Source organism: Podarcis pityusensis, assembly GCF_964106645.2.
Source record: "Podarcis pityusensis genome assembly, chromosome: 8".
Classification (NCBI taxonomy): Eukaryota; Metazoa; Chordata; class Lepidosauria; order Squamata; family Lacertidae; genus Podarcis; species Podarcis pityusensis.
The window spans coordinates 76,932,343-76,951,384 of NC_138033.1; the positions used below are offsets into that span (position 1 = coordinate 76,932,343).

At 50.2% G+C, this 19,042-nt stretch overlaps 1 protein-coding gene across 4 annotated transcripts in view; it reads left to right on the forward strand.

Annotated features, from left to right (window-relative positions):
* The first annotated feature begins 574 nt into the window (after positions 1-574).
* The window catches only part of ARHGEF10L (Rho guanine nucleotide exchange factor 10 like), a 132,957-nt gene continuing 114,489 nt past the window's right edge, over positions 575-19,042 (forward strand). Inside the window, exon 1 of one of the 4 annotated variants that reach the window (XM_081017924.1) lies at positions 575-864. Coding sequence is in view for 3 of the 4 variants with exons in the window: in XM_081017922.1 (XP_080874048.1) it covers positions 7,235-7,330 (96 nt within the window). In the remaining variant the exon portion in view is untranslated. Of the gene's footprint in view, positions 865-7,199; positions 7,331-19,042 lie in introns of those variants that run through there. The other 3 variants (XM_081017922.1, XM_081017923.1, XM_081017925.1) reach the window with 3 other exon arrangements.

Genomic DNA, 19,042 nt, shown 5'->3' on the forward strand with positions numbered 1-19,042 from the left:
AAACAAATACAATACAACAAACACAAACACAAACAAAAAACCCCTTCCTTTTCCAGGGCTGCCTTCAGATTTCTTCTAAAGCTTGTCTAGTTACTGATCTCCTTGTCTCGGGGACCCCGTATAACTCCAGTATTTCTCGAGTGAAAATAGGGATGTCCTAAGGAAAAGCGGGATATTCTGGGATCAAATAAGAAACCGGGACAGCTCCTGTAAATCTGGCACTGTCCCTGGAAAATTCAGGACACTTGGAGGGTCTGTGGACTGCAAAATTCAGGGTCCCCTCCCAACCAAGTGCCAAACTGTTGTTTCGCAGCCTTTTGCGTTCGTCGGGCCTTCTTTGAGGAAAGAGAGAGTGAGAGAAAGTGGGGAAGAGAGCAGTGGCTTGTGCAGAGACCTTCCACCTCTGTCCTCTGACGTGAGGCGTCTGTGGTCCAGCCTCCCTCTCCTCCTGAATATTCATGGCCGAAGAACCTCTATGGAGCCTGGAGAGAGGCGGAGAGGCCCACAGCTGCTATAGGGGGGAGCCTCAGAGCTCTGGGATCAGCTGGTAGCTCTCGGCTGCTCCTAGTGACCGAGAGAGGGGGCGGCTGGAGGCAGCTCCTTCCCTGCCTCTCTCTCTGTGTGCAGTCTGGACCGAATACCACATCGGTCACAATTCGGACAAGGCCTAAGATCTCCTTTCCAGCAATGGACGGAAGGCCAGGCAGTGGCAAGGAGGCTTAGCCGGACTCATCCATGTGCCCTCTGAGCATGGATTGGTGGCGGAGAGCGGAAGGCTCTAGGCTCCCAAGCCGCACCATGGGGCTGCTGCCACAGACCGCTTCTTTGTAACATCGCAACAAAGAGCAGCGAGAGCTGCGGGGGGTAAGTGGACTGACCCCCCTCTTTGACCTTTCCAGACTCCTTTCTGGGAAGGCCACTCGGAGGCTAGATACGGCCGGCAATATGGACCGAGGCCATGTGGTTCCTTTCTCTCTCTCCCCCCAAAAACAAACCTCCCCAAATTGCCTTCTCTCTCTCCTCCCCTTTCCAAGATTTTTAAGATGGGACCATAAAAGAGGGTGTCTGCACGTGGCAGAACGGGCCCCCCAAAATGCCCTCGCATTTGGTGCATAAAAGCAAGGCTAGAATATATTTTTTTAAAAAGCCGTTTCGGAAAATTACCCTCGCCTCCTGCCCCTTGCGGAAAGGTTAAGCACCACACCACCATATAATGCACCCCCTGCAAGGCCAGTGGGACGTTGGTGACCTTTGCGAGGTCAGCAGAATTGACAGGCGCTTGACGGAGACTCGGTTTATATATAACCCTGCTGGGGTGCATGTAAATCAATCTGTCTTGGGATGGGGGGGAGAGAGAAAGCGAGGAAGGGGAGTGTGTGCAGAGATGAACGTGATTTTTTTTTTTTTTTTTTGCATTTCTGGATGTGTTTTTTGGGGGGCACGGGTGTGCGCTTTGGGGACGGGGGCAGTTCTGCGGGCAAGTTTCAGGGGACGGGGGAATTCAGGTGATGGAGGGAGCCATGGCCAGGCGGCATGCCTGAACACCCCATGGAGGGGGAGGGAATACTTGGGCGCAGTGCTCCCTACCTAGGAAAAGTGGCGATGGAGCCCCAGAGCGAGAGATAGACCTTTTAAGGGACAATGAATAAGTGAGGAAGGAACAGGGTTGTTCTGGAGCAACAAGAAACGATGACATAGATTGTGGAAATTTGAATTCACACCAGGCGTTGAAGGGATGTTTAAAGCACATGGCTCTGCTTCCCAAAATAATTCTGGGAACTGTAGTTTACCCCCCAGGGAGTTGAAATTCTCAGAACCCTTAAGAAACTAAACGGACCTGTATTTTAATCACACAAAGCTACAATTCCCGGTGCCAACATGAGAGCGGTCCATGGCACCTCCGCTTACAAAATGTGCTTGAAATTATTGTGTTAATGTGACTAACAGATTGATTAAACGTTTTGGGGACTTAAGTCAAACCATCAGACGCGTAATGCGTTACCCTTATTTGACAGACCTGTATATACGCACCTGTGGGTGCAGAGGGCAAATGAATAAATGAAATAAAGTGTGAACAATGGGGCTAAAATGGCAAAGGAATGCGAAGAGGACCATTCAAGTAGAGCTCAAATGTGCACAGATTAGGTGACTGGGAAAAGGTTGGAACCTCAACGGCAGAGCATCTGCTTGGAGTGCAGAAGGTCCTGGTTCAAAGGCATTTCTGCATAGGGCTGGGAGTGTCCCCTGCCTGGGAACCCAGAGGTTCATTGCTGCCAGTCAGTGTATACAGTACTGAGCTTGATGACTCAACAGTAGGCAGCTTGGCACCGCTGAGTAAATTGACACCTGTTGTGGGGGCAGGGATCCTTGGTCTCCGTTTCCAGCTGAAGCAAACAGAACCAAGCTTTCGTATTAGTTCAGGACAAGTAAAAGAAAGTCCTTCTTCATGCAGCCCAGAGTTAGACTGTGGAACTCCCTCCCACTGGATGCAAGGATGGCTCCCAAATTGGATGGCTTTGAAAGAGGTTTGGACAAATTCAAAGAGGAGAGGACTGTCGATGATTACTGGCTGGGATGGCCAAGCTCTGCTTCCACGGTTCTGAATACCAGTTGCTGGAAACTGCGGGGTGTGGGGAGACGGCTCTTGCGTTCGAATCCTGCTTGCGTGTTTCCCATTGGGGCACCTGGTTTGACCACTGTAAGAACAGGGTGCTGGACAAGGTGGGCCACTGGCCTGATCTGGCGAGATCTTATGTTAAAAAACACCCTGAGAATCTGAAATCGACAGTCTCCCACACCTCATTCCAGCTGTTCTGATCTTTAGTTTCTACTTTCCCAACTCTTCCTCTCTCTTAAAAGGACTGCATTGATTTCCACATAGATCTAGCATTAAAGGGTCTTGGGAAATGGGGTCCTGTGGTCGTGCTTTAGACTGGAGAGGAGAAGATTTTGGGGAAACACAACCTTGGCCTCCTGATCTCTGAAGGGCAGAAGTTGCAGTAGACTTTTGGTCCCTGTTGCTCCAACGAAGCAGGAACTTGAGCCAGCAGGTGCAAATTTCAGGGGAAGTGGCTTTTGGTTAAGCATTAAGAGAAACTTTTCTTAAGAGTCGTTTGGTAGTGGAAGACACTCGCTTGGAAGATTAGGAGCTCTCCTTGGCTTTGGAGATAAATATTTTTAATAGCAGGTGCTGGACCAGTGGCAGATTGTGGGGTGGAAAGCAGCAGTAGGCAGATTCAGAGGCAGTGACTGGCATCCTGGTTTTGTCTGCCATCCTCCTGCTGAGTTCTTCAAGGGCAACCCTGAGACTGAAGAGGAGGAAGATGGCAGAAAGGGCCATCGCCCCAGGACTGGATGTAAGTAAGGAGGCAGGCAAGCAGGGGTTGGCCGAGGCTGGGGGTGCAGGGCACAGTGCCCTATACACCTTCATGGACCACCCAAGGGCGCGGGTGGCGCTGTGGTCTAAACCACTGAGCCTCTTGGGCTTGCCGATTGGAAGGTTGGCAGTTCAAATCCCCATGACAGAGTGAGCTCCCATTGCTCTGTCCCAGCTCCTGCCAACATAGCAGTTCGAAAGCATGCCAGTGCAAGTAGATAAATAGGTACCGCTGCGGCGGGAAGATAAACAGCTTTTCCATGGGCTCTGGCTTCCGTCATGGAGTTCCGTTGTCCAGAAGCAGTTTACTCCTGCTGGCCACACGTCCCGGAAAACTGTCTGTGGACAAACACCGGCTCCCTTGGCCTGAAAGCAAGATGAGCGCCGCAACCCCAGAGTCGCCTTTGACTGGGACTAGTCACACTTCTCTGAAGTCTCTCAGCCGCACTCACCTCACAGAGTGTTTGTTGTGGGGGAGGAAGGGAAAGGAGATTGTTAGCCGCTCTGAGAGTCCTTAAGGGGAGTGAAAGGCGGGATATCAAGTCCAAACTCTTCTTCTACTACTTCTTAACCGTCATGGGGCCCTTTAAAGGTCAAGGTCAAGGGACCCCTGACCATTAGGTCCAGTCGTGGCCGACTCTGGGGTTGCAGCGCTCATCTCGCTTTATTGGCCGAGGGAGCCGGCATACAGCTTCCGGGTCATGTGGCCAGCATGACGAAGCCGCTTCTGGCGAACCAGTGCAGCGCATGGAAACGCCGTTTACCTTCCTGCCGGAGTGGTACCTATTTATCTGCTTGCACTTTGACGTGCTTTCGAACTGCTAGTTGGCAGGAGCAGGGACTGAGCAATGGGAGCTCACCCCATTGCGGGGATTTGAAACGCCAACCTTCTGATTGGCAAGTCCTAGGCTCTGTGGTTTAACCCACTGTGCCACCCGTGTCCCTCCAGGGGCCCTTTACTTTTTAAAAAACCTTTTAATGGACTGAACAGACATATTTTCAAGACGCTGTATTAGAGATCCTGCAGAAGACTAGATGACCACTAGGGCACCTTGCAACCCAACGGTTCTAAGATTCCACAGGGGGTGGCCAGACCTCATGGGTAAGGCCCCTGTTTTTTGTGTATGGAAGGTCCCCAGACCCTCTAAGTGTCCCTATTTTCCAGGGACATAAGTGTCCTATTTTCTAGCTGCTTGATCTGCAGGTGAAACAAAGTGTGAGACAAGTGCCTAGGAGAGACCAGGGTTCAAATCTACCCCTCAGCCCTGCTGTCGTTTGCTGGGCGTCATCTTGGCAGACCTGCCAAGTGTCCTTGTTTTCAAGGGACAGTCCCGGATTTACAGAAGCTGTCCCGGTTTCTGATTTGACCCCGAAATGTCCTGCTTTTCCTTAAGACGTCCCTGTTTCCATTGGAGAAAGTTGGAGGCTATGGAGTTATGCAAACCCCTAGCCAAGGAGATAAGCACAACCTTTAGAAGACATCTGAAGGCAGGGAAGTTTAATGTTTAATTGTGTTTTTAATATGTGTTGGGAACCACCCAGAGTGGCTGGGGCAACCAGTAAAATGGGTGGGGTATAAATCATGAAATTACCATAATTATCATTATGAAACACGACGTCCTTATTTCCGTCGGAGAAATGCTGGAGGGTATGGATCCCTGTTTCAAAGTTGGAAGACTCAGAGAGAAAGTCCTTCTTTGCACAGAGTTAAACTCTGGAACTCCCTGCCACAGGACACAGGATTGCTTTGAAAGAGGGCTGGGCAAATTCATAGAGGAGAGGACTATTGAGTGCTGCTAGCCCAGGATGGCTGGAGGCAGCAATGCTTCTGAATACCAGTTGCTGGAAACTGCAGGAGGGGCAGAGGGTTCTTGCACCCGTGTCCCATTTGTGGGTCTCTGCTTGGGGCATCTGCTTGGCTACTGTGAAAAGAGGGTGTTGGACTTGATGGGCCACTGGCCTGATCCATCAGGCTTTTCTTATGCTCAGAATGTACCTAATGGATGGCAAAACCCATTTTATGGAGGTACCGCCTTTGAAATGTTTGTGTGTATGTGTGTGTATATATTTAAGGTAAAGGGACCCTTGACTGTTAGGTCCAGTCGTGACCGACTCTGGGGTTGCGGCGCTCATCTCGCTTTATTGGCCGAGGGAGCCGGCGTACAGCTTCCGGGTCATGTGGCCAGCAGGACTAAGCCGCTTCTGGCGAACCAGAGCAGCGCACGGAAACGCTGTTTACCTTCCCGCCGGAGTGGTACCTATTTATCTACTTGCACTTTCACGTGCTTTCAAACTGGCAGGAGCAGGGACCGAGCAACGGGAGCTCACCCCGTTGCGGGGATTCGAACCGCCGACCTTCTGATCGGCACGCCCTAGGCTCTATGGTTTAACCCACAGCACCACCTGGGTCCCGTATATATATTTACATACATACATATAAATAGCAGCAGTGGGAACCGTGTAGAGGAAGAGGAAGATGGGGCTTCTGAGGGCAGTCATCTGCAAAGGGCACAGATCTGTCAGCCCCAGGAGACAGTGCCAAAGAGCCACAGGGCTCCCTCCGCTTAAACTTTGCGGTTCTAGTTAATGGGGCAGGGATCTAGTTCCTGCCTAGGTACCCCCCCCCGCACCACCACACATCCACTTGCTAGCCTATAAATTAAGTTCAAATTCGTAGCTCAGCCTCCTGCAACCTGGTGCTCTCTGGGTGTTGTTGGACTACAACTCCCATCGGCCCCAGGCAGCGTAGTCAATAGTTGGGGTGATGATGGGAATCGTAGGGCAGACCCACACTCTACATTTGAAGCATATTCAATGCAGGGTTTTGAAAGCACATGGCTTCCCCACAAATGAATCTTGAGAACTGTCGTTTTCCTCTCCCGGAGTTCCCGTTCTGCAAACTGCAGTTCCCAGAAAGTCACATGCTTAAAATGTACAGTGGTACCTCCGGTTACGTACTTAATTCGTTCCAGAGGTCCGTTCTTAACCTGAAACTGTTCTTAACCTGAAGCACCACTTTAGCTAATGGGGCCTCCTGCTGCTGCCGCGCCGCCGGAGCCCGATTTCTGTTCTCATCCTGAAGCAAAGTTCTTAACCTGAGGTACTATTTCTGGGTTAGCGGAGTCTGTAACCTGAAGCGTATGTAACCTGAAGCGTATGTAAGCCAGGTACCACTGTACGTCGAATACACTTTAAATGCAGAGCGTGGGAATTGTAGTTTGTGAAGTGTGCTGGAAACAGGAGTTCCATAGGGAGGAAATCTATGGTTCTCAAGAGGGTTTTTTTTGGGGGGGGAGGTTGGGTGACTCAGATGTGCATCGGACATGATTTAAATGTACAGTGCGGCTCTGCCCGAAACATTTGGAGGCTAGGCAGGCTAGAGAAGGCTGCTGGGGAGCAGGCCGTGGTTTGCAGGCAGTGCAAGCTGAGATCTGTACATGCTCAGGGGCACTCTTGGCTTTCCCAGCTGTGTGCTGCACATGCTGGGGTGCGCGATGACATTTAATGCACGCTCAGTGCTGCCTTTGAGGCAGAACTGAAGAGGAGGAGCTCCTTGCTGTTTTCTGAAGCGAAATCCGAGCTGATCTGCCATTTGTTGCTCCGTGGCCTCTTGGCGAGTCCTCCTTGTTACCGTCCCAATCTGGGACGGGTGTCGTAATGGTTTCCTAGGCCCTCTGCCTCCTCTGTGATGGTTCAGGCAGTGTGACTGGAAGCCTGCGTGCCGGAGAGGGTGGGGCTCTTTTTTCTTTAGCTGTGAGGGGAGGAGGAGGCGAAGGAAAAAATGTATATTATTCAGCCGATTGTTCCAAGGTGGCTCAGAAAAGCCTCAGGGATGGGAGTTGAAGGGAGCCTTTTTGCATGACTAGCCCAGCGGCCTCAACGCTGAATCAGGCCAAACCCTCTGCTGAGCACAGCATCCTGTTCTCACAGCGGTCAAAACAGATGCCTCTTCTGGTAAGCTGGCATCCAGCTACAAGCCCAAATTCAAGGTACAGTGGCACCTCAGGTTAAGTACTTAATTCGGTCCGGAGGTCCGTTCTTAACCTGAAACTGTTCTTAACCTGAAGCACCACTTTAGCTAATGGGGCCTCCTGCTGCTGCTGCGCCGCTGGAGCACGATTTCTGTTCTCATCCTGAAGCAAAGTTCTTAACCTGAAGCACTATTTCTGGGTTAGTGGAGTGTGTAACCTGAAGGGTATGTAACCTGAAGCGTATGTAACCTGAGGTATCACTGTATTACTATTAGACCATAGAATCCTTGAATTGTAGACTTGAAAGGTACCCCAAGGGTGTTTGTTTGTTTGGTTTTTCAGATTAATTTTTTACAGTCACATATCAAATATACAACATACAAACAAGATTCCATATAATCTCCTGGACTTCCCTCTTTCCCTTTGTGGTTCTATTGTTAATCATTTCCTCCTGCATCTTTTATCATAATCCAGAATCTTTTAACTCTCCATTGTGCCCAAAATTCACCATTAAACTACAAGTGATATTCCAATCCTACTGTTTACAATGATTTTTAAGGTAAGTTTCCCCCACTCCTTATTAAAATTTTGGTCTTCCTGATTTCTTACTCTTCTGGTCATTTTAGCCGTTTCGGCATAATCCATCCACTTGATCTGCCATTCTTCTCTGGTTGGGACTTTATCTTCTTGCCATCTCTGGACCAAAAACATCCCCACAGCCGTGGTCACACACATAAATAGTCTCTTCTGCTCCCTTGAGATTTCGGCACCAAGAATTCCTAAAAGGAAGGCTTCGGTTTGTTTTTTTTAAAGAAAAAGTTATTTTAAACATTTTTTGCAACTCTATATATATCGTTTCCCAAAATTCTTTTCCTACCTTACATTTCCACCACACCCCCAAGGGTCATCTAGTCCAACCCCCTGCAATGCAGGAATCTCAGCTAAAGCATCCATGACAGATGGCCATCCAATCTCTGCTTAGAAACAGCCAATGAATGAGAGTCCGGCAACTCACGTCCCTCTGTCAAACGGCTCTCAGTGTCAGAAAGTTCTTGCTGATGTTTAGTCGGAATCTCCTTCCTTGTCACTTAATAATAATAATAATTTTTATTTGTATCCCGCTCTCCCCAGCCAAAGCTAGGCTCAGAGCGGCTAACATCATATAAATAAGACAATATGCATAATACAATATACAACATGCAAATAAAATAACATTCAACATTCAGTAAAATAATATAAAATAATATTAAATATCAGCATTTCAAAATTAAACAGAAATCCACTCAACAATTACAATAAGTAATTTCTAAACTCCAATCAATAAAACAACAGCAAACCACAGTGCACAACATAATACAATACAAAATAAGAAGCAGAGACTGGAGGGTGGGGCAAGGCAGGTGGAAAGAGGCCTTGCCTGATGGAGTCTCCCCCCTCACAGTTCTTCCTCCAGGCACAGCTTCCTTATGAAGAACTTGAAGCCATTGGTTCGAGTCCTACCCTCCAGAGCAGCAGAAAGCAAGCTTGCTACTGCAACGCGCTCTACATGGGGCTACCTTTGAAGGTGACCCGGAAACTGCAATTAATCCAGAATGCGGCAGCTAGACTGGTGACTGGGAGTGGCCCCTGGGACCACATAACACCGGTTCTGAGAGATCTGCATTGGCTCCCAGTACGTTGACCTTTAAAGCCCTAAACGGACTTGGTCCTGTATACCTGAAGGAGCGTCTCCACCTCCATCGTTCAGCCCGGACACTGAGATCCAGCACCGAGGGCCTTCTGGCAGTTCCCTCATTGCGAGAAGTGAGGTTACAGGGAACCAGACAGAGGGCCTTCTCGGTAGTGGTGCCCACCCTGTGGAATGCCCTCCCTTCAGATGTGAAGGAAATAAGCAGCTATCCTATCTTTAAAAGACATATGAAGGCAGCCCTGTTCAGGGAAGTTTTTAATATTTAACGCTGTATTGTTTTTAACACTTGATTGGGAGCCTCCCAGAGTAGCTGGGGAAACTCAGCCAGATGGGCAGGGTATAAATAATAAATTATTATAAATTGTTATTATATCTTCCGTGTGACAGCCCCTCAGGAATTTGAAGATGGCTCTCATATCACCTCTTTATCTGAACGATCGTCATGCCCCAATTATGCCCAGGCGGCCGGTTCAATATGCACACGCCTCGCATTTTAAAACTAGGGTCACATATAACATACGTTCTGCCTTTGCGAGAAATCACTCTTTTATTGGGGAACTCCGGAACTCCCTGCCGATTGATATTGGGACAGGTATCTCTTCGCCGTATTGTTTTTGGTGAAAAATGTGGAGAACAGGATAGGACCTTTGGCTCAATCCAGCAGCTAAGCTTTTCCGACGGTCTCTGTTTCTCTGCCTGTGTGGTTTGGGCAATGTTGACGCAACGCTGGAGATTGAGCAAGTTTGGGCTGTTCTTTCCCGGCGAAATAAATGTCTCATTGCTGGGAGCGATCGCTGGTCATGTGGACATTCTTGGCTCCTGGAGAGGTTTGGTTTCTCCAGTTAAAGATTTGTGTGTTGTCGGGAGTTCTCTCTTTGCTGCCTGCCCCTCCTGACAGCCAAATGATCTGAAACTAAATGAGAGATCTCTTTTCCGGAGGCGGCACAGGGAGAGAGGTTAAAGATTTAATCGCCGGCCCAAAGGTGGGATTGAACGGGAAGCATTGAACCAGTGAAGAAGAATCTCCAGCCCACAGGCTGAATGTGGCCCCCTGACCCTCTCAATCTGGCCCACAGGACTCTCTCCAAGCCATTCCCCTTGTCCCAAATCCACACCCCCTCAGTGGCCCAGATCTGAACCCTCAGATTCTTTTGCTTGGCTCAGATGCATCCCTGAAGTGTTATCAGGCTTCTGAACAGAGGAGAGAGAGAGAAGGGAAAAAACGGTGAGACTGTGTGTGTAGAAATCTCTGGCCTTTGCTTGGCTGAAATAATAGAAAAATAGAATGGTATTGTTGGAGGGAACCCTAAGTGTCATCTAGTCCAACCTCTTGCAATGCAGGAATCCTGGGGTGGACTTGAACCACCAACCTTCAGAAAGTTGCCTATTGCCCACCCACTTTTACTCCTGACCACGCCCACTTCTGAACCCGAGACACTTTGCCTGTGCTGAGCCACTGAGTAATTAAACAATTATTATTATTGCTGTTAATTAACAGCAATAATAATGGTTGTTTAATAAGTGAAGTAGGATCCATCCATTGCTTCAGGTGTCTTGGAAAGACCCTGACCCATGAAAATAATTGTGGTTTGTTTCCCCTGGATTCCTAGCCTTATTTATTTTATGTGCTTTTATACTTGTGTTTCATACTTTACATTTTGGATTTTAACAGCATTGCTCCATTTTTAAAAATGTTGTACACTGCTGAGAGATTTTTTTAAAAATGTGCTTTATGAATGCTTTTTTTGATGAACAAATGAATAAAGGAAAATAAAGGGTGAATGTTAAGCAAAATGTATAGTCCGGGTGCATGGGCAGGGGTGTGTGTACACACACACACACACACACACACACACACGTACAAACATACACAACCACACAAGCAAAATACTTACTCTTGCATTAGAACTAGAAAAAATGGCCTGTCTATGTGGAAAATTGCAGTCAGATGTGACGTGACCTATCATATACAGTATTTGCATTCCCACTGTCAAAACAATGTGGATTTTATTGTTGCATTCCTGCAACACGCCTTTCCTAGCCATTGGCCAAGCCTCCCTGTGATGTTCCTGGGTGTGCTCATCACCTGGGAGGAGAAGAGGAGAACTCCCAGCAACAGAATGCAGACAAACATTCTTGTCCTGTTGGGAAAGTGAAATATTGGCTTGGCCAGGAGAGGAAACTCTAAAGGGCCCCCACAGTTATCCAGAGCAAGCAATGTCCATTTTAAAACAATATACAGAAGAAGAAGAAGAGTTTGGATTTGATATCTCGCCTTTCACTCCCCTTCAGGAGTCTCAAAGCGGCTAACATTCTCCTTTCCCTTCCTCCCCCACAACAAACACTCTGTGAGGTGAGTGGGGCTGAGAGACTTCAGAGAGAAGTGTGACTGGCCCAAGGTCACCCAGCAGCTGCATGTGGAGGAGCGGAGACGCAAACCCAGTTCCCCAGATTACGTGACTACCGCTCTTAACCACTACACCACACTGGCTCTACACCACACTATACAGTGTTAGCTTGGTTCTCAAACTTAATCCGTTCTGCAAGTCCATTCCAAAACCAAAGCGTTCCAAAACTAAGGTGCGCTTTCCTGTAGAAAGTAATGCAAAATGGATTAATCCATTCCAGACTTTTAAAAACAACCCCTAAAACAGCAATTTAACATGAATTTTACTATCTAACGAGACCATTGATCCATAAAATGAAAGCATCAATTAATGTACTGCAGTCACACAATCAATCAATCAATCAATCAGTCATTAGCTGAACTGGGTTCCGCACAAAAGCAAAACAAAAAAGCCACAAAAACGCAAAATAAATAGCAAAAACAGACAGACCTCAGTGTAACACTCAAAATGGATGTGTGGCACTCAAATTGGAAGCGTAACATTCAAAACGGAGCACGTTCAGCTTCTGAAAATGTTTGCAAACTGGAACACTTACTTCCCGGGTTTACAGTGTTTCAGTTCCAAGTTGTTTGAGTACCAAGGCATTTGAGATCCAAGGTACCCCGTATATAACGGAGGCTGAGCATCAGGAAGCCTTACTGAATCTGTCGACCCGCAGATCTTGTGGCTCCATGATATACCGAGAGCCCTACTTGTTTCTTGACAGCTTCCATATGCTCACCACCTGACAGATTTGCTCTAAAGCTTACTGAGGTTTGCTTCTTTTTAAAAAAACCAATACCCACCATCTGGCTCCGACGAGTGAGTCTGCGATGGAGGAAAATTCGCAGACTTACATCCTCCCTCGCCCCCTTGCAAAAATAAGCGGTGGAAATGGTTAATTGATCTAGAATTTTGCAAGTCTTTTTTTTAAAAATAAAATAAAAATAAAAGTGAGTCAGATTTCACTGTAGGGCAAATAATCAATACAGTGGTACCTCAGGTTACAAACGCTTCAGGTTACATATGCTTCAGGTTACAGACTCCGCTAACCCAGAAATAGTCTTCAGGTTAAGAACTTTGCTTCAGGATGAGAACAGAAATCGTGCTCTGGCGGCGCAGCGGCAGCAGGAGGCCCCATAAGCTAAAGTGGTGCTTCAGGTTAAGAACAGTTTCAGGTTAAGTACGGACCTCCGGAATGAATTAAGTACCTTGTGGTACCTTGGTTTAAGAACAGCTTAGTTTAGGAACAACTTAGATTAAGAACACTGCAAACCCGGTAGTAGGTGTTTTGGTTTCTGAACTTTGCCTTGGAATAAGAACATGTTTTGCTTCCTTTTGAGTGTGTTCCAAATGTAAATTGAGCCCCCAGCTACTATGGGAAAGCGTGCCTTGGTTTAAGATTGCTTTGGTTTAAGAACGGACTTCCAGAACGGATTAAGTTCGTAAACCAAGGTACCACTGTACACCTGCAAAACCTGACAAATGGGTAACAGGATCCACATGAGATTGTCTGCAGTTTTATGGGCTCTGCCATATGCCAACTCGCAGAGGCTGGAGGGTTTCCCCCCTCTTCTCCTGCATCATCATGTGACAGGGCTAATGGCAGAAGGAGGGTGAAATATACTCAGAGTCGCAAAGTGATTTCATGCTCTTTATTCAGCTCATAGTGGTGAGGAGGAATGAATGAATGTCCCCTCACAGTATCTGCTTTATATACATTATTTACACAATGGGCTGCACATGATTGGCTAATTCTGGAATTCTACTGTAAGCCAATCAGGTTGTGGATTCACTTCTATCTGGAGCAGGATTGGGTGGTTCCTGCCAACCAATCATACTGCTGCATTGTTCTAGGACCAATCAGACTGCTGCATTCTGAATCCTATTGTTCTAGGACCAATCAGACTGCTGCCTTTTGGATCCTATTGTTCTAGGACCAATCAGACTGCTACAGTTTGGATCCTATTCAACTCAGTACATAACACCCCTCCCCTCTAAGTTCCAGTCCTGCCCGGGAGGTCGCATTCATAGTCCTCAAGGTATGCCGGCGGCCTACGTGTGCGTTGTGGCCTGGGGTGTTCCCTGGTCCGGGCTCCGGGTTCTGGCTCGTGTTCCAAGGATGCTGGCTGTGATGCGGCTGTTTGGTCTGGTGCAACCGGCTCGCTCAGTCGTGGTTCTGGTTCCGGTGTCCTTTCGGCCTCACGGGTCCTCTCTGTATTTACTGGTTCTGCCTCTCCTGCTGGCCCCTCCTGCTCTATGGGCCTCACTGCCCCGCTGTTCCCTTGGGACTCCTCTGACCTGTCCTCCTCCTGGTTTTCTCCCGGGAATCGTCGCCGTATCTGGTCGCAGTGGCGGCGCCAGCATTGCCCCCCATCCGTTAGCACCTCGTACGACACGGGGCCAGTGACCCTGGTGATTGTGGCGGGTACCCATGCTGGGCCTGCCCCAAAATTCTTTGCGTACACTGGGTCCTGGGCCTCGAAGGTCCGGGGGTTCCTGCCTTCCCCCACCACTACCTCATCCTGAGCTCTATCGGGGTGAAGGCGGTCCAATCTGATTGCAAGGCGCCGACCCATTAGTAGTTCAGCGGGGCTCCGGCCAGTCGTTGAGCTGGGGGTGCTGTGCTGTGCTAGAAGGAATGTGGCAAGGCGGTACTCCCAGTCCCCTTGCGTCATGCGGCGAAGGGTGTCCTTGGTGGTCCGCACCATGCGTTCTGCTTGGCCATTGGTGGCAGGGTGGAACGGCGCCGAACGGATGTGGCGGATGGCGTTCTGCGCTGTGAAGGTTTGGAATTCTCCTGACGTAAATGCAGTCCCGTTGTCTGAGACGAGAGTGTCAGGGAGCCCGTGGGTTGCAAACAGCCTGCGTAGTACCCGGATGGCTGCGGACGTGGAAGTGGACGGTACCAGTGCGACTTCCAGCCATTTGGTGTAGGAGTCCACCACTATGAAGAATGTTTTCCCCTGAAAAGGGCCAGCGAAATCCACATGCAGGCGTGACCATGGTGCTCGGGCGGACTCCCAGGACTGGACTGGGGCCCTTGGGGGATCTGGGCGGGATTCTTGGCAGGCCTGGCAGTGTTTGACCCAGGCCTCTATCTCTCCATCGATCCCCGGCCACCACACATAACTCCTGGCAAGGGCCTTCATTCTTACTACCCCTGGATGTGTCTCGTGTAGGGCTGTGAGGACCCTTTTGCAGAGGGGCTGGGGAACAACGACTCTGCTTCCCCATAACAGGCACCCCTTGTGGGCCGACAGTTCATGTTTGCGGGTTGTGTAGCCGGCGAATTCTGGCCCGGGGCTGCTGCTGGGCCATCCCCTCCACACCCAGTCCAGGACCCGGGAGATGACCCTATCTTTCTTGGAATGGTGTGCAACTTCTTGTGCCTGAATGGGGCGGTCGGGAAGCAGCTCCAGGCTCATAACCTCTTGTGCAGGTGCTGGGTCAGGGCCTGTTTCCGGTAGTGGTAGCCTGCTGAGGGCGTCCGCATGGCCCATCGCCTTCCCAGGTCGGTGAATCAGTGCATACTGGTAGCTGGCAAGGAAAATTGACCACCTGAGGACGCGAGGAGACAGCACTTGGGGGGTCTGCTTTTCGGGGGCAAACAAGCCAAGCAACGGCTTGTGGTCAGTCACCACGGTGAAGGGCCGCCCGTACAAGAAATCATGGAATTTTTTTACTCCCTTTACGATTGCCAGACCCTCCTTGTCGATTTGCGAGTAGTTCCGCTCGGTTGTGTTGAGTGTCTGGGAAAAGTACGCCACCGGTACCTCTCTTCCATCCGGGAGTTGGTGCCCCAGGACAGCTCCAATGCCATAGGGTGAGGCGTCGCATGCTAGCACCACCGGCAGCCTCTCGTCGAAGTGTGCCAAGACCGAGTTTGAGACAAGCAAGTCCTTGACTGCCTGGAATGCGGCCTCCTGGCGCTGGCCCCACACCCAAGGGGCCCGCTTGTCCAGGAGTCTGTGTAGGGGCTCCGCTACCGCCGCCTTGTGGGGAAGGAAGGAATGGTAAAAGTTCAATAGTCCCAAGAAGGCCTGAAGTTCAGTCTTGCTCTTGGGCGCTGGGGCATCACAAATGGCCCGTACCTTGTCCCCAGTCGGGTGGACCCCTTCTGCGTCCACCATAAATCCCAGAAAGTCCACCTGAGGCACTCCTAGTAGACATTTTTCCCGCTTCACCTTGAGACCCGCCGTCTGGAAACGGTGCAGAACGGTGCGGAGGCGGTCCTCAAACTCCTCTGGTGTGGGGCCGGCAATCAACACATCATCGAAGAAGGGGGTGACGCCAGGAATCCCTTTAAGGAGAGAGTCCATTATATTCTGGAATATGCCTGGTGCCACGCTGACACCGAATTGCAGCCGCTTTACCCTGAACGCTCCTCTGTGCGTCACAATCGTCTGTGCCTCTGCTGTGGCCTCATCTACTGGCAGCTGTTGATATGCTTGGGCCAAGTCCAGCTTGCCAAAAATTTTCGACCCAGCCAGGGTGGCAAGGACATGGCTGACCACTGGCACTGGGTATGCGTGGGCCGTGAGGGCCTTGTTTATGGTACATTTGTAGTCTGCGCAGATGCGGACCGAACCATTAGGCTTGACGGGTGTGACGATTGGGGTTTCCCAGGGAGCATTAGGCACCGGCTCCAGCACTCCTTGCTCTACGAGTCGGTCCAATTCCTCGTCTATACGGGGTTTCAAGGCGAACGGGACCCGGCGGGCCTTGAGCCTGACCGGTCGTACTGCGGGGTCAAGCTGTAGCGCAATGGGGGGGCCCGTATACTGTCCCAATTTCCCATCGAAAACCCCTGGAAATTCCTTGCATATGGCGTCCACGTCCACTTGTAAGCTAGTGTGGTTCACCCCGGTGACAGCTAGCCCCAGTGGTCCAAACCATGCCAATCCCAGTAAGCTAATGTAGGGGCCCTTGACCACAAGCAAGTCCAGTTGCCGCGTCCGCCCTCGGTATTGCACCCTGAAGGTCCCCACCCCCATTGTGGGGACCTTACGTTTCTGGAAGTCCCGGAGGGTGAATGGGGCCGGCCTGAGTTTGGGACCCCCAGTGGGACACAGTTTCCTTAAGGTCCTTGCCGAGATTATGGATAGAGTTGAACCCGTGTCAAGCTCCATGCGGCATGGGGCCCCCTCTATCTGTACCTCTACATAAATTTTCTCTACGTTGGGGTGGGGCAACTGGTATACCTGGAAGTCCGTGAGCTCCGTCGAGTTGCCTTGGTGCGTTGGGCCCCGGGACCTGGGGCTCTTGGATTGGTCATCTGATGCCTGGTGTCGGGTGGGCCGAGCCCGACACACCCGGGCGATGTGTCCCGATTTTCTGCACTGCCTGCACTCTGCGTTGCGGAAACGGCAGGTCCTCCTCTCGTGACTCTCCCCGCAGCTTGCGCAGTTCCCTCCTTCTCGTCGAGGCAGCTGTGGTCTGTGCGCTGCTTGAGTGCGCTGCTGTACTCGGTGCACCTCCTCCCTGTCGGATCCTGAGTCGTCGGTGAGGTCTTCATGGTGGACCCTCGGTTGGGATGGCAGGCTCGGCCGTGCCTCTTGGGTCGACCTCTCGGCAGCTTCTGTTGCCAGGGCCTCCTCCAGAGCGACCTGGAACGTTAGGTCCTTCTTAGCGTAGAGGCGTCGTTGCAGCTTCTCATCCTTCAGGCCACCGACGAGGCGGTCACGAAGCATGTTCTCCAGCTCTGAGAAGTTGCAGAACCGGGCGGCTTGGCGGAGAGAGGTCACAAACCCAGTTATGGTTTCCCCAGGGGCTTGCCGCTTTGCGTAGAAGGCATTTCGACGAGCCACCACTGAGGGCTGCGGCGAAAAGTGCCCCTTCAGCTGTTCCATTATTGTTTTGTATGGAACAGTAGCGACGTCTTCAGGCGCAAGGAGAGCCCGGGCGATTTCAAACGTCTCCTCTCCGCAGACGCTGAAGAATATCGCCCTCTTCTTGGCGTCTTCTTCGTCGGTGACCCCTTTGGCTTCTAGGAGGAAGGTGAAACGGGAGGCGTACGCTTCCCAGTCTCCAGATGCTGGGTTGAATGGCGAGAAGCTGCTGTTGGCTGCCATTCTGAGTTCCTTGTGCCCCGGAGCTGAAGCCTGGATACACGGTGCGAGGCAGCGGTGCGGCAGTTGGCGGTGCTGCGGTGCTGTGTGTGGCAGTCAGCTCAGCGGGATCCCACCTTCGTCGCCAGTGAAATATACTCAGAGTCGCAAAGTGATTTCATGCTCTTTATTCAGCTCATAGTGGTGAGGAGGAATGAATGAATGTCCCCTCACAGTATCTGCTTTATATACATTATTTACACAATGGGCTGCACATGATTGGCTAATTCTGGAATTCTACTGTAAGCCAATCAGGTTGTGGATTCACTTCTATCTGGAGCAGGATTGGGTGGTTCCTGCCAACCAATCATACTGCTGCATTGTTCTAGGACCAATCAGACTGCTACAGTTTGGATCCTATTCAACTCAGTACATAACAGAGGGTTAAGGTTCCTGGGACGGGGTTCATTGCATCTTAGGACTCAGCTGTTGTTGTTTAGTTGTTTACTTGTGTCCGACTCTTCGTGACCCCATGGACCAGAGCACGCCAGGCACTCCTGTCTTCCACTGCCTCCTGCAGTTTGGTTAAACTCATGCTGGTAGCTTCGAGAACACTGTCCAACCATCTCGTCCTCTGTCATCCCCTTCTCCTTGTACCCTCAATCTTTCCCAACATCATGGTGTTTTCCAGGGCTAAAGGTAAAGGGTAAAGGGACCCCTGACCATTAGGTCCAGTCATGACTGACTCTGGGATTGTGGTGCTTATCTTGCTTTATTTGCCAAGGGAACCGGCGTACAGCTTCTGGGTCATGTGGCCAGCATGACTAAGCCGCTTCTGGTGAACCAGAGCAGTGCACAGAAACGCCGTTTACCTTCCCGCTGGAGTGGTACCTATTTATCTACTTGCACTTCAACATGCTTTCAAACTGCTAGGTTGGCAGGAGCAGGGACTGAGCAACGGGAGCTCACCCTGTCACGGTGATTCGAACCGCCAACCTTCTGATTGGCAAGTCCTAGGACCTGTGGTTTAACCCACAGCGCCACCCGCGTCCCTGCAGGGCTACACAGCTGCAAATATAACGTTTCAAGTGCATTATACAAATGTGACATTAGATGGCGATGGTGAGCTTCTGGCAAATTCAATATATTTTCAAAATGCTTAAAAAAAAGCATTTTCACAGCGTTTTTTTAAAATATGTGTCTGGATTGCACCTTAGGCTGCCTGCATCCATTTGCATGTTTTCTTCTTCTTCTTTGGCGATCCTTCGTAGCCATGTAAGATTGTCTTCCATAAACACGGTTTTAACAGTGAGTCTGTAAGTGGCTGTGGAAGCCAATTCTGGATCCACATGTCCTTCCACAGTGGGGACATAGGTTTCCGGGCGGGAGTTGATCACAGTGAGGGTTTGCCAAGCGTGCCTTCCTCCTAGCATGTTTCTCCCTTTCGTCCTGGGTTTGAGCATCTTCAAAGCCCCATGACACCTTTGGTAAAGGCTGTTCTCCAATTGGAGCGCTCTCAGGCCAGTGTTTCCCAGTTGTCAGTGTTCATACTACATTGAGTGCATGTT